General features: G+C 36.9%; 1 protein-coding gene across 2 annotated transcripts in view; it reads right to left on the reverse strand.

Annotated features, from left to right (window-relative positions):
* MEMO1 (mediator of cell motility 1) overlaps positions 1-13094 on the reverse strand; it is a 91772-nt gene that overhangs the window by 15976 nt on the left and 62702 nt on the right. For both annotated transcript variants that reach the window (XM_084793812.1, XM_084793813.1), the window contains one exon: positions 5068-5210. In XM_084793812.1, coding sequence (XP_084649938.1) covers positions 5068-5210 — 143 coding nt within the window. The remainder of the gene's footprint in view (positions 1-5067; positions 5211-13094) is intronic.

Below are 13094 nucleotides of genomic sequence, written 5' to 3' on the forward strand. Positions count from 1 at the left end.
AGGTGCCTTCCCTCAGTTCTTTTCAAATTCAAAAGATGAGAGGAAAAATAACCCAAGGAAAAAAAATCCTGTAAAGCAGAAACCTTACTCTTTGAGGGAAGGAGGGTAGCTCATTTGTGAATCCATTCCAGAGCACGCTTTCTGAGAAAAAGAAATACAGGTAAGTAATTTTCCCATCTCCAAAGGTGACTGGTGATTAATGAGTGGATTCACAGAGTGTGGAGAGTAAGCTCCAAGAATGTCTGTTTAACACACAACAACCAACTAATGAGGACAAACAACAATGAATGGTACAAAAACCAACACTACGTTTTAAGTATCTCAAAACAAACAAAAAAATTAAATACCTCAATAAGCTATACACTAGAAATAAGCAATGACCTAACAATGTTAATCTACAAATCCCCAAAATATCAGATACATGACCAAAAAAACAAAAAACAAAAACAAAAAAACCCAAAGAAACAAAAACCTATTCTGTGTAGATTTGCGTATTACTTTCCTAATGATAAGCCATTTTTCAAATGTTTGAACCCTTAAAGAAATCCACTAGGGAGAGTAGCAGGCCTTTCTACGAAGAGGTTCTCAACCTGGAACACCTATAACTAAAGTCACAGGAAAACAAAACTATTTCACAAAGGAAATGCTATCGATATGCTGTCAAACAACACCATCCTTTCTAACTAGATACCATAATCCATTCATCCTGAAGTCTGTTACAATACAAGGGTATAAGCCTCATTCCAACACTGCAAAAGGTCAAAAACATAAACTTGTGATATCAAGATGTGCAAAGACTTGAGAAGACAAAGGTACAGGCTCGGATACGATTCATTTTGGAAATTAGCTAACATTACATTTGAAACTTAAGCACTTATAAAGTAGGAATGTCCCTGGACTAAAAAAAAACTAACAGGGAAAGAGTATAAATGAATCACTGAAAAAACAGTAAAGAAGAAATCTGAACATAGCATAAATTGTATTAACACTTTAGGTAAGGTTTACTTTGAATAAGTAGCTCAAGCTTCTAAAACAAAGGAATGATATAATTCTAAGCATATTTTAAATTGCTGAAGAGACTACAATAGATTATATGATACTATCATAAGCACTTAGAAAATTGATTAGAACTGATCTGCACAATAAAAACAAACTAACAGATTACTTTACTTCCAATGAGTTAGATCTAATTTTGTTTTGAAATTTGTTAATAGTTTGCTAAAAGTAATGCTAATAAAAGCCGCCAATAATCTAAACCTGAAAACATACATTTCTGAGAAGACATAAAACAAACAAATACAGTCTATATAGAGAATATCATAACTGAAACTTAGGAAACCGAATGAAAATTTACTAATTAGAATAACTGAAAGAAGTCCAGAAAACTTCTCCTAGACAGACTCATCCTCCAGGATGTAGGACTTGGTAAGTATATTAAGTATTAAAACATACTTAACCAAGATAAAAATCAAAAGCTGGCAACTAAGATGAAGAGGGGAATACTATTGTTCCATACTACAGTCACGATGCATCTCCTCACGCCGAGGATGCTGGCAAGACGCAAAGCACAGGCTGAAATGCCAAATTACATTTTAGAGAACTCCAGTGAGGAGACACAAAGAACAGAAAGATAACAGAGGTAAGTTCCTGCCTCTCCCGTACTTTGTTCCACTCCAAAGAATACCAAAATATTTTAGTCTCTCTAAAAATGAACATCTACTAAAGTAAAATACATTTTTATAAAAGAAATCACTTTCACAGTGGGACACCAGCTGGAAAATAAGGCCAACAAGGAAACCACACTTCCAGTCTGTATGTCAGCTCCCCAAGCACCGCTGCGAGCTATTTCCACAAAAGCTAGATGAAAAACAAAAGCAAACAACAATAAACCCAAGCAAAAACAACAAAAAAGACCAAATAACTAGAAAGAAAAGGTAGTCACTACCAGCAGCCTAATTCAATAAAAAACAAAGGCCCAGTATGCATCTCTATCTGAGTAATTTGTGAACTACACCATAATCAAGTATTTTACTTCAAAAACCAGCTACTTAGAATTATGATGAACCTAAGGCAATGAAACTTTTAAGGCCTCTATCATTCCTCTGAAATTACTAAGAATTCACCATTATGATTGCTTTTATTTTTTTGAATCAACATGTACTATATCTTTACAAGTAGAAAAAAAGCAGACTGTAGCGGCACATGCCTGTGATCCCAGGTAGGGAGGCTGAGGCAGAAGGATACAAGTTTTAGGTCAGCCTGAGATGGGAAGATTCTGCCAAGAAAGAGAGAAAGAAGAAAGAAAAACAAAACAAAACATCAACCTTCAAGATGGGCTGAATTGTTGACATGGAACATAAATTTGAAAAACATGAAATCTGATTTCAAAGACAGCTTAACTTGTAGCTGACTACGGCTTCAGCTTGATACGCATGCAAAACAAAGTGTTAGGCGTCACAAAGTGACAAGTACAATTTACTGTAGTGTCAATTTTCAAATATTGCCCATGTCAAACCTAACACTATTTCCCATACTGCTAGTCAAATTACTCAGGAAGAACTGGTGTCTTCTGGGAGTAAAATGAGCACTTAATGAGACTTAGTGATGGTACCAGCTAAAAAACGAGGGCTGGGGAAAGCCCCATCACTTCACCACCAGGGTAAGCACAAACAAGCCTGGATGGGCTTCACTGCTAGCATTTGTCATCCCTAGAAAATGAGGGGTTTTTTGTTTTCCTTTTTTCAATTATCACCTGGAAATCCTATATTATAACTTAAATACTGTTGTTAGAAACTGAGGAAAAACAGCCTAAGTACCTTTCTAAGAATCTTTGCTACCTACAAAAAAAATTTCTTTTCTCTCTCAAGAGGTCTTTATTTGCTGGGCAATGGTGGTATATGCTTTTAACCCTAGCACTCGGGAGGCAGAGGCAGGTGGATCTCTGTGAGTAAGGAAAACCTGGTGTACAGAGTGAGTTCCAGGTCAACCAAGGCTACACAAAGAAACATTGTCTTAAAGACGGGGGGAAAAAGGAGGGAAGGGAGGATTCTTTATTAGTGAGGTTAAAAGGATAACCCCACGCAGACATAAGACAGGAATATTACATCTATTAAACAGGCATGGCGGCACACACCTGCAATCCCTGCACCCAGGAGACAGATGCAGGAGGATTGTGATTTTGAGGCTAGCCTGGATAACATAGTAAAAGCTTGTCATAAAAAATAAAATTAACCAAACGTGTTTTATGTGGGTTTATGTACAACTTAGAGAATGAGCTATCTGGAGAACATTGTCAAGAGAACAGAATCAACCAATTCATAAGAGCCTTGAAAAAAATTTTAAAAGAAAAATAATTGCTTCATAATTTTTATTTCCAAAATATGATTATGTTGTGTTACTGACGGAAACTTACAAAACTGAGAAACGCAGCTCTTTATCATAATAGTACTTCTTATATTAGAACAACTATGACTAATTTCTAATTCCTAAGACAGAATTCCCTTGTAAGACTCTATTTGGGCCCTGAAATATAAGTAATATAGTTATATAAATAAAAAATTACTTTTGCCAGAAAGAATAGCACAAACTAGACAGTTGAATGAGTTGCTAAAAAAAACCCAGAAAAAGTCTTTAGAAGAAAGCTCAGCCACCCATACACCCTAAAGATGGGTTTCTAATCTCAGCACTAGGGACATTTTGGAACAGACAATTTTTTCCGGTGGGTGGGAGGGACTGTTCTATGCACTCTAAAATGTTTAGTAACTTCCCTGGAGTCTACTCATTTGATACCAGAAGCCTCGTCATCCTTCAAAATCTAAAGGGTTTCCAGGGATTTTCAAACTTTTCTTAAGAGGAAAACCATACTCATGGAGAACTGGTGAAAACCAGTGTTAATAATGTACATGTTGTAGTATCTATACCATAGAAGACAGTAGAGTTGTGAGTACAACTTAAGAAGTCTACTCAGAAGGATGCGAGAGAGAACCCAAGCAAGGCAGGTAAACTGCTGACAAAGTTCTCACAGGAAAAAAGCAAGGCTCCCTAGATAACTCATTGAGAGTGTTTTTCAGCATTTTAGTGCTTTATCGTAAAAATTATGCTTTTATGTTTCCTTATTATAAATGCAAGATAAGATGGACAAATAAAAATGACTTAAAATAGTGAAGAAATGAGTCAAAGAGATGTCTTAAAAGGAATGGAACTTAAGAAATATTCTGAAACCAGACAGTAGTGGCGCACGCCCTTAATCCCAGGACTCAGGAGGCAGAAGCAGATGGATCTCTGTGAGTTCTGAGGCCAGCCTGGTCTACAGAGAAAGTTCCAGGACAGCCAGGGCTACACAGAGAAAACCTGTCTTAGAAATATATATTCTGAGACAATTATAGATAAATGAAAGCAAACAGCACTAAAAAATGCAGCATCAGTTTACTGGAAGGTTATCTACAATACATTTCTTCTTTATGATCTGATCATGGTAAAATACCCTTCCTCTTAATTTACAATAATCACAAGACTCACTTAAGAGTCCTTATTTTTATAAAGCATTACCAGAGAAGACCACAGCGCTAACAGCCTATATGTCCTACTGTTAGAGGGTAACTCAAAAAACTGACTGCAATTGTTGGCAAAAAACAAAAACAAAAAACTCACCAAAAGAAAAAAAGAGACCAATTACAAAAAGGAAAATCAGAAAAGGACCAGTAAAGTACACAGTGCTCTTTACATGGTGAAGAATTTGTTCTCTCTACCAAAGCTGACCTCAAAGAAGCTACCATACATATATACACAAATATGAGGTTAGCACATTTTAGCTCCCACTAACAGAAGTGTTCAAAAGCAAGGATGCCCTCACAGTGTGAATCCAATTGTACCAGTCGCCTTTGGAAATGTGCCTATATCCTTGGCTGATGCTTTTTAAATGACTTCTTAATTCACTTTTAAACATGGCTGCTACATATACAACTTTCCAAAGAGTGATAAAGAATTGAGACTCAGAGCTTGGAATAATAAGAAACCTTTAGCCACAGATATATAACATCTACCATATGTTAAAAATCTAAAACTTACCCCAATGGCAGAAATCAGAAGAAACCACAAAGAGATTACTAGGATCCGCTAGATATTTACTGAAGAGTTTTCCGAATTCCTGTTCTTTTGACTCACTCAGAGCTCCAACCAGTACAGGAATAATGGTAAACTCATCTTTATGGCTTAAAGAAAACAGAAAAAAAAATAAAATAAAAGTGTCATTTAAACTGTTTAGGATTAAAAATATTTTCCAATTGTGTTGGCACTAAAAAGTGGAACATTTATTTACAATGATAATAACAGACATAATATTTTATTGAATTATTAAAATCTATAAAACAAATTTTGAAAAAGGCTGATTTAAAAATAATTAAAGTATCTACTTAAGTTACCAAAATGCATACTACTTTAAGTAAACAAAGCTACTGTACTGCCAGGTATAAAATATGCCCACAAGTAAGTCTATCAGACCATTACTGACTACTCATAAAGACTATAATCTCCTACCTAGTCCTGCCATTTTCACAGAGCATTAAAGTCTTCCTTATTTACTTTAATTTAATCCAGTATATATACACCATTTCTGGCACTTACTCTATAAACCTGCCAAGCATAACCTACAGACTTGATCTTGGCTCCTGCCAGACCCTAACAGTCAGATACAAGCTATCCTCAGTACAACTCAAATTTCATTGACATACAGGGTAAGAAAAGAATTAACAAATACATCCATTTCTAGTTACCCACCCACCACATTTATGGTATACCCAGTTCCTTTTGACTCTAAAGACTGACAAATTTAAGAAAAGAAACAAAGCCAATAATTAACTATGATCTAAGTAACTGTGATTTGCTTCATTTTACAAAATATTTAAAATTATAAATTATAATGGAATTTTAACTATATATATAATATATATTATATATATACAGTATTATTTATGTATCAATAGTCCTAAAGTTAAGAGTTTTAGAAACATGAATTATGTTTGTCTTATGTTTGTTTTGAGTAGGACTTTATGAATTCAGCATTATAATAACTGTTTTTTAATGTTATTAATCTCATACTTAACTGATTCAGGACAAACAGAATTCATAAAAAGATTTATTTTTTAACACTAAGTTCAAGTAATCTCAAAATAAAAGTTCACTAAGCTACATACCACTAATTCAGGGCACCCAAACACCTCCCCCACAGCAGCCCCCTTACCCTTGTCAACTGCGAAATAAACTGATCCTACAGATCTCCAGTCCCTCTGCAATGCAGGGGCTTCTTGGGTAGAATCTGCATCTACAGAGTAAGGGGGGGGGGGGGAGAAAAAAAAAAAAGAAGCTGGCAGAAGAAGCTGCCACGGGACATCTAATTCTTTGATCCTTACTAGTTTGCTAAGTAACTACACAGAACAAACAGGGGCTTTTTCTTTAATGGGGCTGATTATTAATTAGAATAATTTTGGTTTCTAATAAGAATTTGGGTACTGCCATGAATTATTCTAACCTCCAAAAAATGCACAAAAATCAAAGTGATTGCAAATAATTATGATATGGCAGGCTGGGCAGGTGGTGCACGCTTTTAATCCCAGCACTCTGGAGGCCGACCGATCTCCTGAGTTCAATCTACGAGGTGATTCGAGGACAGCCAAGACTACATACATGGAGAAACCCTGTCTCAGAAAAAAAAATTATATATGATATGGTTGAGAATCGGCTGTTAGGCAAATTGTAAGGAACAAGGGAAAGGCAATGAGATGAGTTTAAGGACCATATGATACTTGAAGGATGAATGCCTTAAGGATCCTGCCTATAAAACCTATTTGATGAACATTATCACATAAAGCATACAGTAACAAAGTGTCAACTACAGATGACTTACTCTGCAGAAACAACAAATTCACTCTCCACACACCCACCAAACCCTTCCAATAACCTCAATGAACTTATAAATCTATCCCTACTAAGAAATAAGTCCAGTCCTCCACAGAAACAAAGTGAGTCATCACCTCAGCCTTCTTTGCCACTTTTAAATTTTTACTTGTTCTCTATCTCCATGAAGCATGAATTATAAGACAGCATTTGGCTTTGAAAATAAATACTTTTAGATTTTAAAATCCAAGTTCTGAAGTTGAAGTTTCCAGTAAAGTATAAAATCTGCCTACAGAAAACAATTATAAAGCTACATAAAGCTTTTAAACACTTTTTGTGCACTTAAGTCAACTGAAGACAGTTAACATGACAGGCAACTCTGTTAAAATCAGTAGACTGTCTCCATCCCTGCCAGATTCACAGGCAGAGAGGACTGATGAGAGCAGAAATGCTGGAGATTGCCAAGTACAAAATAGAGAATCTTACATGTTCCTTTGCCTAAGAACTAGCTACAAATTTTATAAGGAAATCCTAGAAATGAAAGGGCCACAGACTTGATAAATTCTGAAATCATAAGGAAAGAAATTTTCATCTTCCACATAACCTTGGCTGACCCAAAAAAATTCCAAGGCCACTAAAACTTCAGGACCTCAGTATTCGAGAGAAGAACTGAAAATCTGAAGGTGAAGTTAGTTCACATGCTGCAGCCTGCAAGGCTGGAAGGGGAAAGGTGCCCAGCTGTAGAGTGCTCACCCAGGAAGACATAAGACAACCCAACAAAAGCCAGAGGTGGAACATAAACAGTGAGTTGTTTGAACATGCTCCCCAAAGTACACACCTCCCACTATAGACTCTGAAAGCATCCTGTGTTCAGGATGTTTTAGGTACAACCTATAGGCAATTATTTGCTAAATATTAAACTACAGTCACTGGTGAAATCCTTGAAAGCCCAGAGAAAGCATAAAAATATTATTTTCTCAAAAGCTGAACAGTCTGGTCAACAGAAGTACATAGTAGAAAAAAGACTCTGCAGCTAAAACACACACAAAATGCTAACTAATAAGGCCTATAGGGAGAAAATGAATAAAATCAGAATTCAGTAACCATAAGACTATGTAAAACGTACGGTTCAAGAAAGAAATATAATCCATGTAAAGAAACAGCAAAATCCCAGGGAAGAGAGCCAATCCCTGACACTACTGATGATACTCTGTTTTACAGACAGGGCCTAGCAAAACCATCCTCTGAAAAGCCCCACCCAGCAGCTGATCAAATCAGATGCTCAGACTCACAACTACGCATTAGGCAGAGCTCGGTGAGTCCTGTGGAAGAGTTGGGGAAAGGATAGAAGGACCCAGAGGGGACAAGAATGCCACAAGAAGACCAACAGAGTGAAGTAACCTAGACCCATGCGGGCTTACTAAGATGAAAGTACCAAAGACCATGCATGGACTGGACCTATGCCCCCTACACATATGTAACAGATGGGCAGTTTGATCTTCATGTGGGTTCTAGTAAGTTGTGTGGGTGCTGTCTATGACATGGACTCTGCTGCCTGCTTTCCATCACTCTCCCCTAACAGGGCTGCCTGGCCTGGCCTCAGTGGATGAGGATGAGCTCAGTCCTGATGGGACTTGACGTGCTGGGGTGGGTTGGTGGGCTCCCCTTTTCTGAGGAGCAGTGAAAGGTGATGGGGAAAAAGGGTGGGAGGGAAGAACCAGGAGGAGAGGAGAGAGGGAGCTATAATCGGGACGTAAAGTGAATATATAAAAGAAAAATAATTGTTTAATTAAAAAAAATTTTAAAAAGAAAAAACAAACAGTAAACTGACACTCTGGAAAAATAATAGTCAGTAAATGTCAAGATCAGATCAGCACCTGGATTTAGCAGACTTCAAAACTGTTATAAGAAATAAATTCAGATAATTACAGGTACCTATTTAAGACACTCTCTTAAAAATATGTGTGCATGTGTGTGTGAGAGATGGGGGGAGGGTGGGGGAAGGGGAGAGGGAGAGGTAAAACAACAAAGAATATCAACACTTTTCAAAAAGTGAACCACTGAGCTGGGCAGTAGTGGCACACACCTTTAATACCAGCACTTGGGGAGGCAGAGGCAGGCAGATCTCTGTGAGTTCAAGGACAGCCTAGTCTACAGAGTGAGTTCCAGGACAGCCAGGGCTGCACAGAGAAACCCTGCCTCAAATCCCTCCAAAAAAGCTACTACTACTAGTACTAATAATAATAATAATAATAATAATAATAATAATAATAATAACAACAACAACAACAACAACAAAATAAAATAAAATATTGAACCACTGAAAAGTACAAGAACCAAACAAAACATTTCCAAAACTAGATTAAAGAACAAAATTAGCATTTAAATAAGAATGAATGTTTGCAAATAAGTATGGAATCAAGAGGTCAGGTGTGGTAGTGCACCAGCACTGAAAAGCCTAAGGCAGGAGGACTGCAAGGCAAAACCAGCCCAGCTTACCTAGGAGAACTAGTCTTATACTAAGGGGGTAGGAAAAGAAAAAGATAAATTTAAAGCACTATCCAATTTGGACAACAAAAAAAATCACTTAAGAAATATAAAGGGGAAAAAAAGAAATATAAAGAGATTGGAGAATTTAAAACAACATCAAGCACCCAAACAAGAATCAGTCCCAAACACAGGAAAGAAGAAAGAATAGTTGCTGAAAATGTTCTAAATCACATGGAAAACACTAACCAAAACACTAACCAAATAAATCTGATGGAATAGAATCTTTAAAAAGAACCTCACCTACTCATCGAACTAGACGGGCCCACCTGCTGATCAACTGTCACATATGTCTCATACTAAAACAAGCTACTGCAATTGAGGAAAACTACTTAGTTACGAGTAGTATTTGTTTTCTTATTAAGACATCCAAATATAGTACATCCATTGAGGAACTCACAATGTATTCTATAGGGATAAGAATTATGTGGCAATCTTCATTATACAAATAGACCATACAAAAGTTAGGGATTTTTATAAGGAATTGTTTCTTTCTCCAAGTTATCAAATCTTAGCCATGATGAACTTTTAAGACTAGAAAGAGACAGTCAAAACAGAAGATGAAAGAATTAGGCACATTCTGAGTTTTCCAGGCCCAAAACAACAGTAATGACAAAACTAGCACATGCTTTAAAAGAACGCTTTTATACATGAACAGTTGGTGACTTTTGTGCCTTTGGGTTTGTTTGGAGACAAGCACTGGTATGTAGTGCAGGTTAGCTTTCTAGTCTCTGTCTTCCCAAATGCCAGGATTTCAGACACACACCACCCCATAACCAACTATGAATAGTTTGTTGTTGTTTAAAAGATTATTCTTATTTTATGTGCATGATGCATGTTTTTGCCTGCATGAATGTCTGTGCACCATGAGCATGCAGTACAAGAGGGAGCCAGAAGAGGGTATTCAATCTCCAAACACTAGTTTCAACTGTGTAAGGCCATGTGGATGCTGACAGCTGAACCCAGACCCTCCAAAAGAGCAACAAATGAGCCAATCCTCCAATCTCTCTCTTCTTCTTTTCTCCCCCAACCCCCTCTCTCCATCTCCCTACCCACCCCCAACTCTCTCTCTCTTGTTTGGTTGGTTGACTTTTGTTTGTTTTTCAAGACAGTGTTTCTCTGTGTAGCCTTGGCTGTCCTCAACTCACTTTGTAGACCAGGCTGTCCTGGAACTCATGGATATATACCAGCCTCTGCCTCTCAATTGCTGATTCCAGGAGTGCACCACTGCGCCTGGCTACATTTTCAATCAAACACTTGCAATGCTCTTTTTAAATTATTATTATTACTTCTGTAGATCTTTTAAATTAAAAACTTTACACTTTAAGCTGTAAAAACCTGAATAAAGAAAAAAGAAAAATTATGGGAAAAATTGACCAAACAGAGTAAACTAAGGAAAATACAAACAGGAACTACGAATCAATAATAATCTTTATTTTTTCAATATATAATTCTTACATATCCTAACAATCTAATTTTCCTCAAAATCACTTATGTTTTATAATAAAGATTATAATGCATATATAAAAGAATGGGGAAAGAATAAAACAAAATGTGTAGGTTTGAATCATATTAGAAATTTTTGACCAGACAGTGGAGGTGCAGGCCTTAATCTCAGCACTCAGGAGACAGAGGCAGGAAAATGTCTGATTTTGAGGCCAGCCTGGTCTACAGAGAGAGTTCCAGGAAAGCCAAGACTACACAGAAAAACTCTGTCTTGAAAAATCAAAATTCAGTGTATTCTTAACAATCGCCTTGGTTATAAACAGGTTAAATGAGGCCAAAGACACTTCCACCGTTTGTGGTTTTATCCTTCACAGTTCTATTTACAATTTCAAATCATGTGTTATTATTGTTAAGTATCAGAGCTGAGCATTAAGGTATGTCACCTGTATGCTTTCTTCTTTACCGTATTTCTTTTCAAGTCACTATAGGGGTTGAACCCAGGAACCTGTACACACTGGGCAGGCATTCTGTCATTAGGCTGCAGCACAATCCAGTGTTTTTAAAAGGCTCCAGTGAGGCCTAGGGAGATGCCTTGGTCAGTAACGTTCCTGATACAAAGCACAACGACCTGAGTTTTATACCCAGCGCCCATGTAAAAGCTAAACATATGGTACACATCTGTAGCCCTTGGTTCTGCAGAGACAAAGACAGGATCCGGGAGCTCACAGGTGACCAACCAGTCTAACCAAGAAGTGAGTTCTGAGTTTAGTAAGAGACCATGTCTTAAAAAGTAAGATGAAGAGCACTCAAGAATTAACCTCTAGCCTCCATACAATATGAAAACACCTGCACAACACCCGTACAGACACACACACTACACATGTAAAATAAACAAAAGCTCTATGAATTATCATTTTTGAACTAAAGAATTTAAATAACAGAATTACAAATAACAGAAAAATAAAGTATAAATAATACATTAAATAGTCACTTTAAAATCATATAACATTTGTTTGTAATAATAAAAACTTGGGGAAGGGGTAAAGTTAAATGTTTAAAAAACTGATTTAAAAAGTAAGCCTGGTATGGTGGCTCACAGCTACAATCCCAGCAAGCAGCTGAGGAGGATCATTCTGAATTCCAAGTCATCCTGTGCTGCAACAATGTAACCTGTCAAAAACAACTCACAAGCATCAGGCTTAGAACTCATGAGCCTTCCAACTGCTATTGTCACAGGCATGTGGCAGATATCCACAACTGGATACTAGTAACTCTTTTGTAATCACGTGGACTAATAAAAAGAATAACAATATACATATACTCCATGATAAAAAATCATTTTTAAAAGAGCATTTCATTTTGTATTTAAATTAAGAGTTTTAAATCAACTAATAGCTATCCTAATTGAAATTAGCTATTAACTGAAATTATTTGGGCCAGTTCTTATAGGCACAGGAAACGTAGTACAGACTTTAGTTGCTCCGGGCAGGGACCACACTAAAGAACTATGCTGTGGAAGAAAAACAGAATTATTAACCTATCATGCAAAGAGCTACTCAGTTTTATCATCTGCAAATATGACCACTCAAAATTACTCTGTTTTCTTCAAGGCCTGGTCTACAGAGCCAGTCCAGGACAGCCTGGATAACACAGAGAAACCCTATCTCAAAAAAACAAAACAAAACAAAACCAAAATGACTCTGTTTTCATGCAAATCAGAAGAGGTAATCAGATCTCATTACAGATGGTTGTGAGCCACCATGTGGTTTCTGGGAATTGAACTCAGGACCTCTGGAGGAGCAATCAGTGCTCTTTAACCGCTGAGCCATCTCTCTAGCTGCCAAGTGAGGTCATCTTGTATTCTCTGTAGATGAGAGAATCTACTAAAAAGAGCCACTTTAGGTGTACTAGGACAAGGTATTCCTTGTTCCAAATTTTAATGTAAAACTATGAACAATACATGTATGTATGTATGTATGTATGTATGTATGCATGCATGCATGTATGTGCATACGTACTCTAACTGTGTGTATGCCTGCATGACAAAAGAGAACATTATACAAAAGAAAGTATCAGATCACACTATACATGGTTATGAGCCACTATGTGGTTGCTGGGAACTGAACTCAAGACCTCTGGAAGAGCACCTGTGCTCTTAACCACCAAACCATGTTTCCAGCCTCCAAGAGTTGTGATTTTTAAGCCACTCA

Source organism: Acomys minous (assembly GCF_964271855.1).
Source record: "Acomys minous genome assembly, chromosome: 8".
In the NCBI taxonomy this organism is placed as follows: domain Eukaryota; kingdom Metazoa; phylum Chordata; class Mammalia; order Rodentia; family Muridae; genus Acomys; species Acomys minous.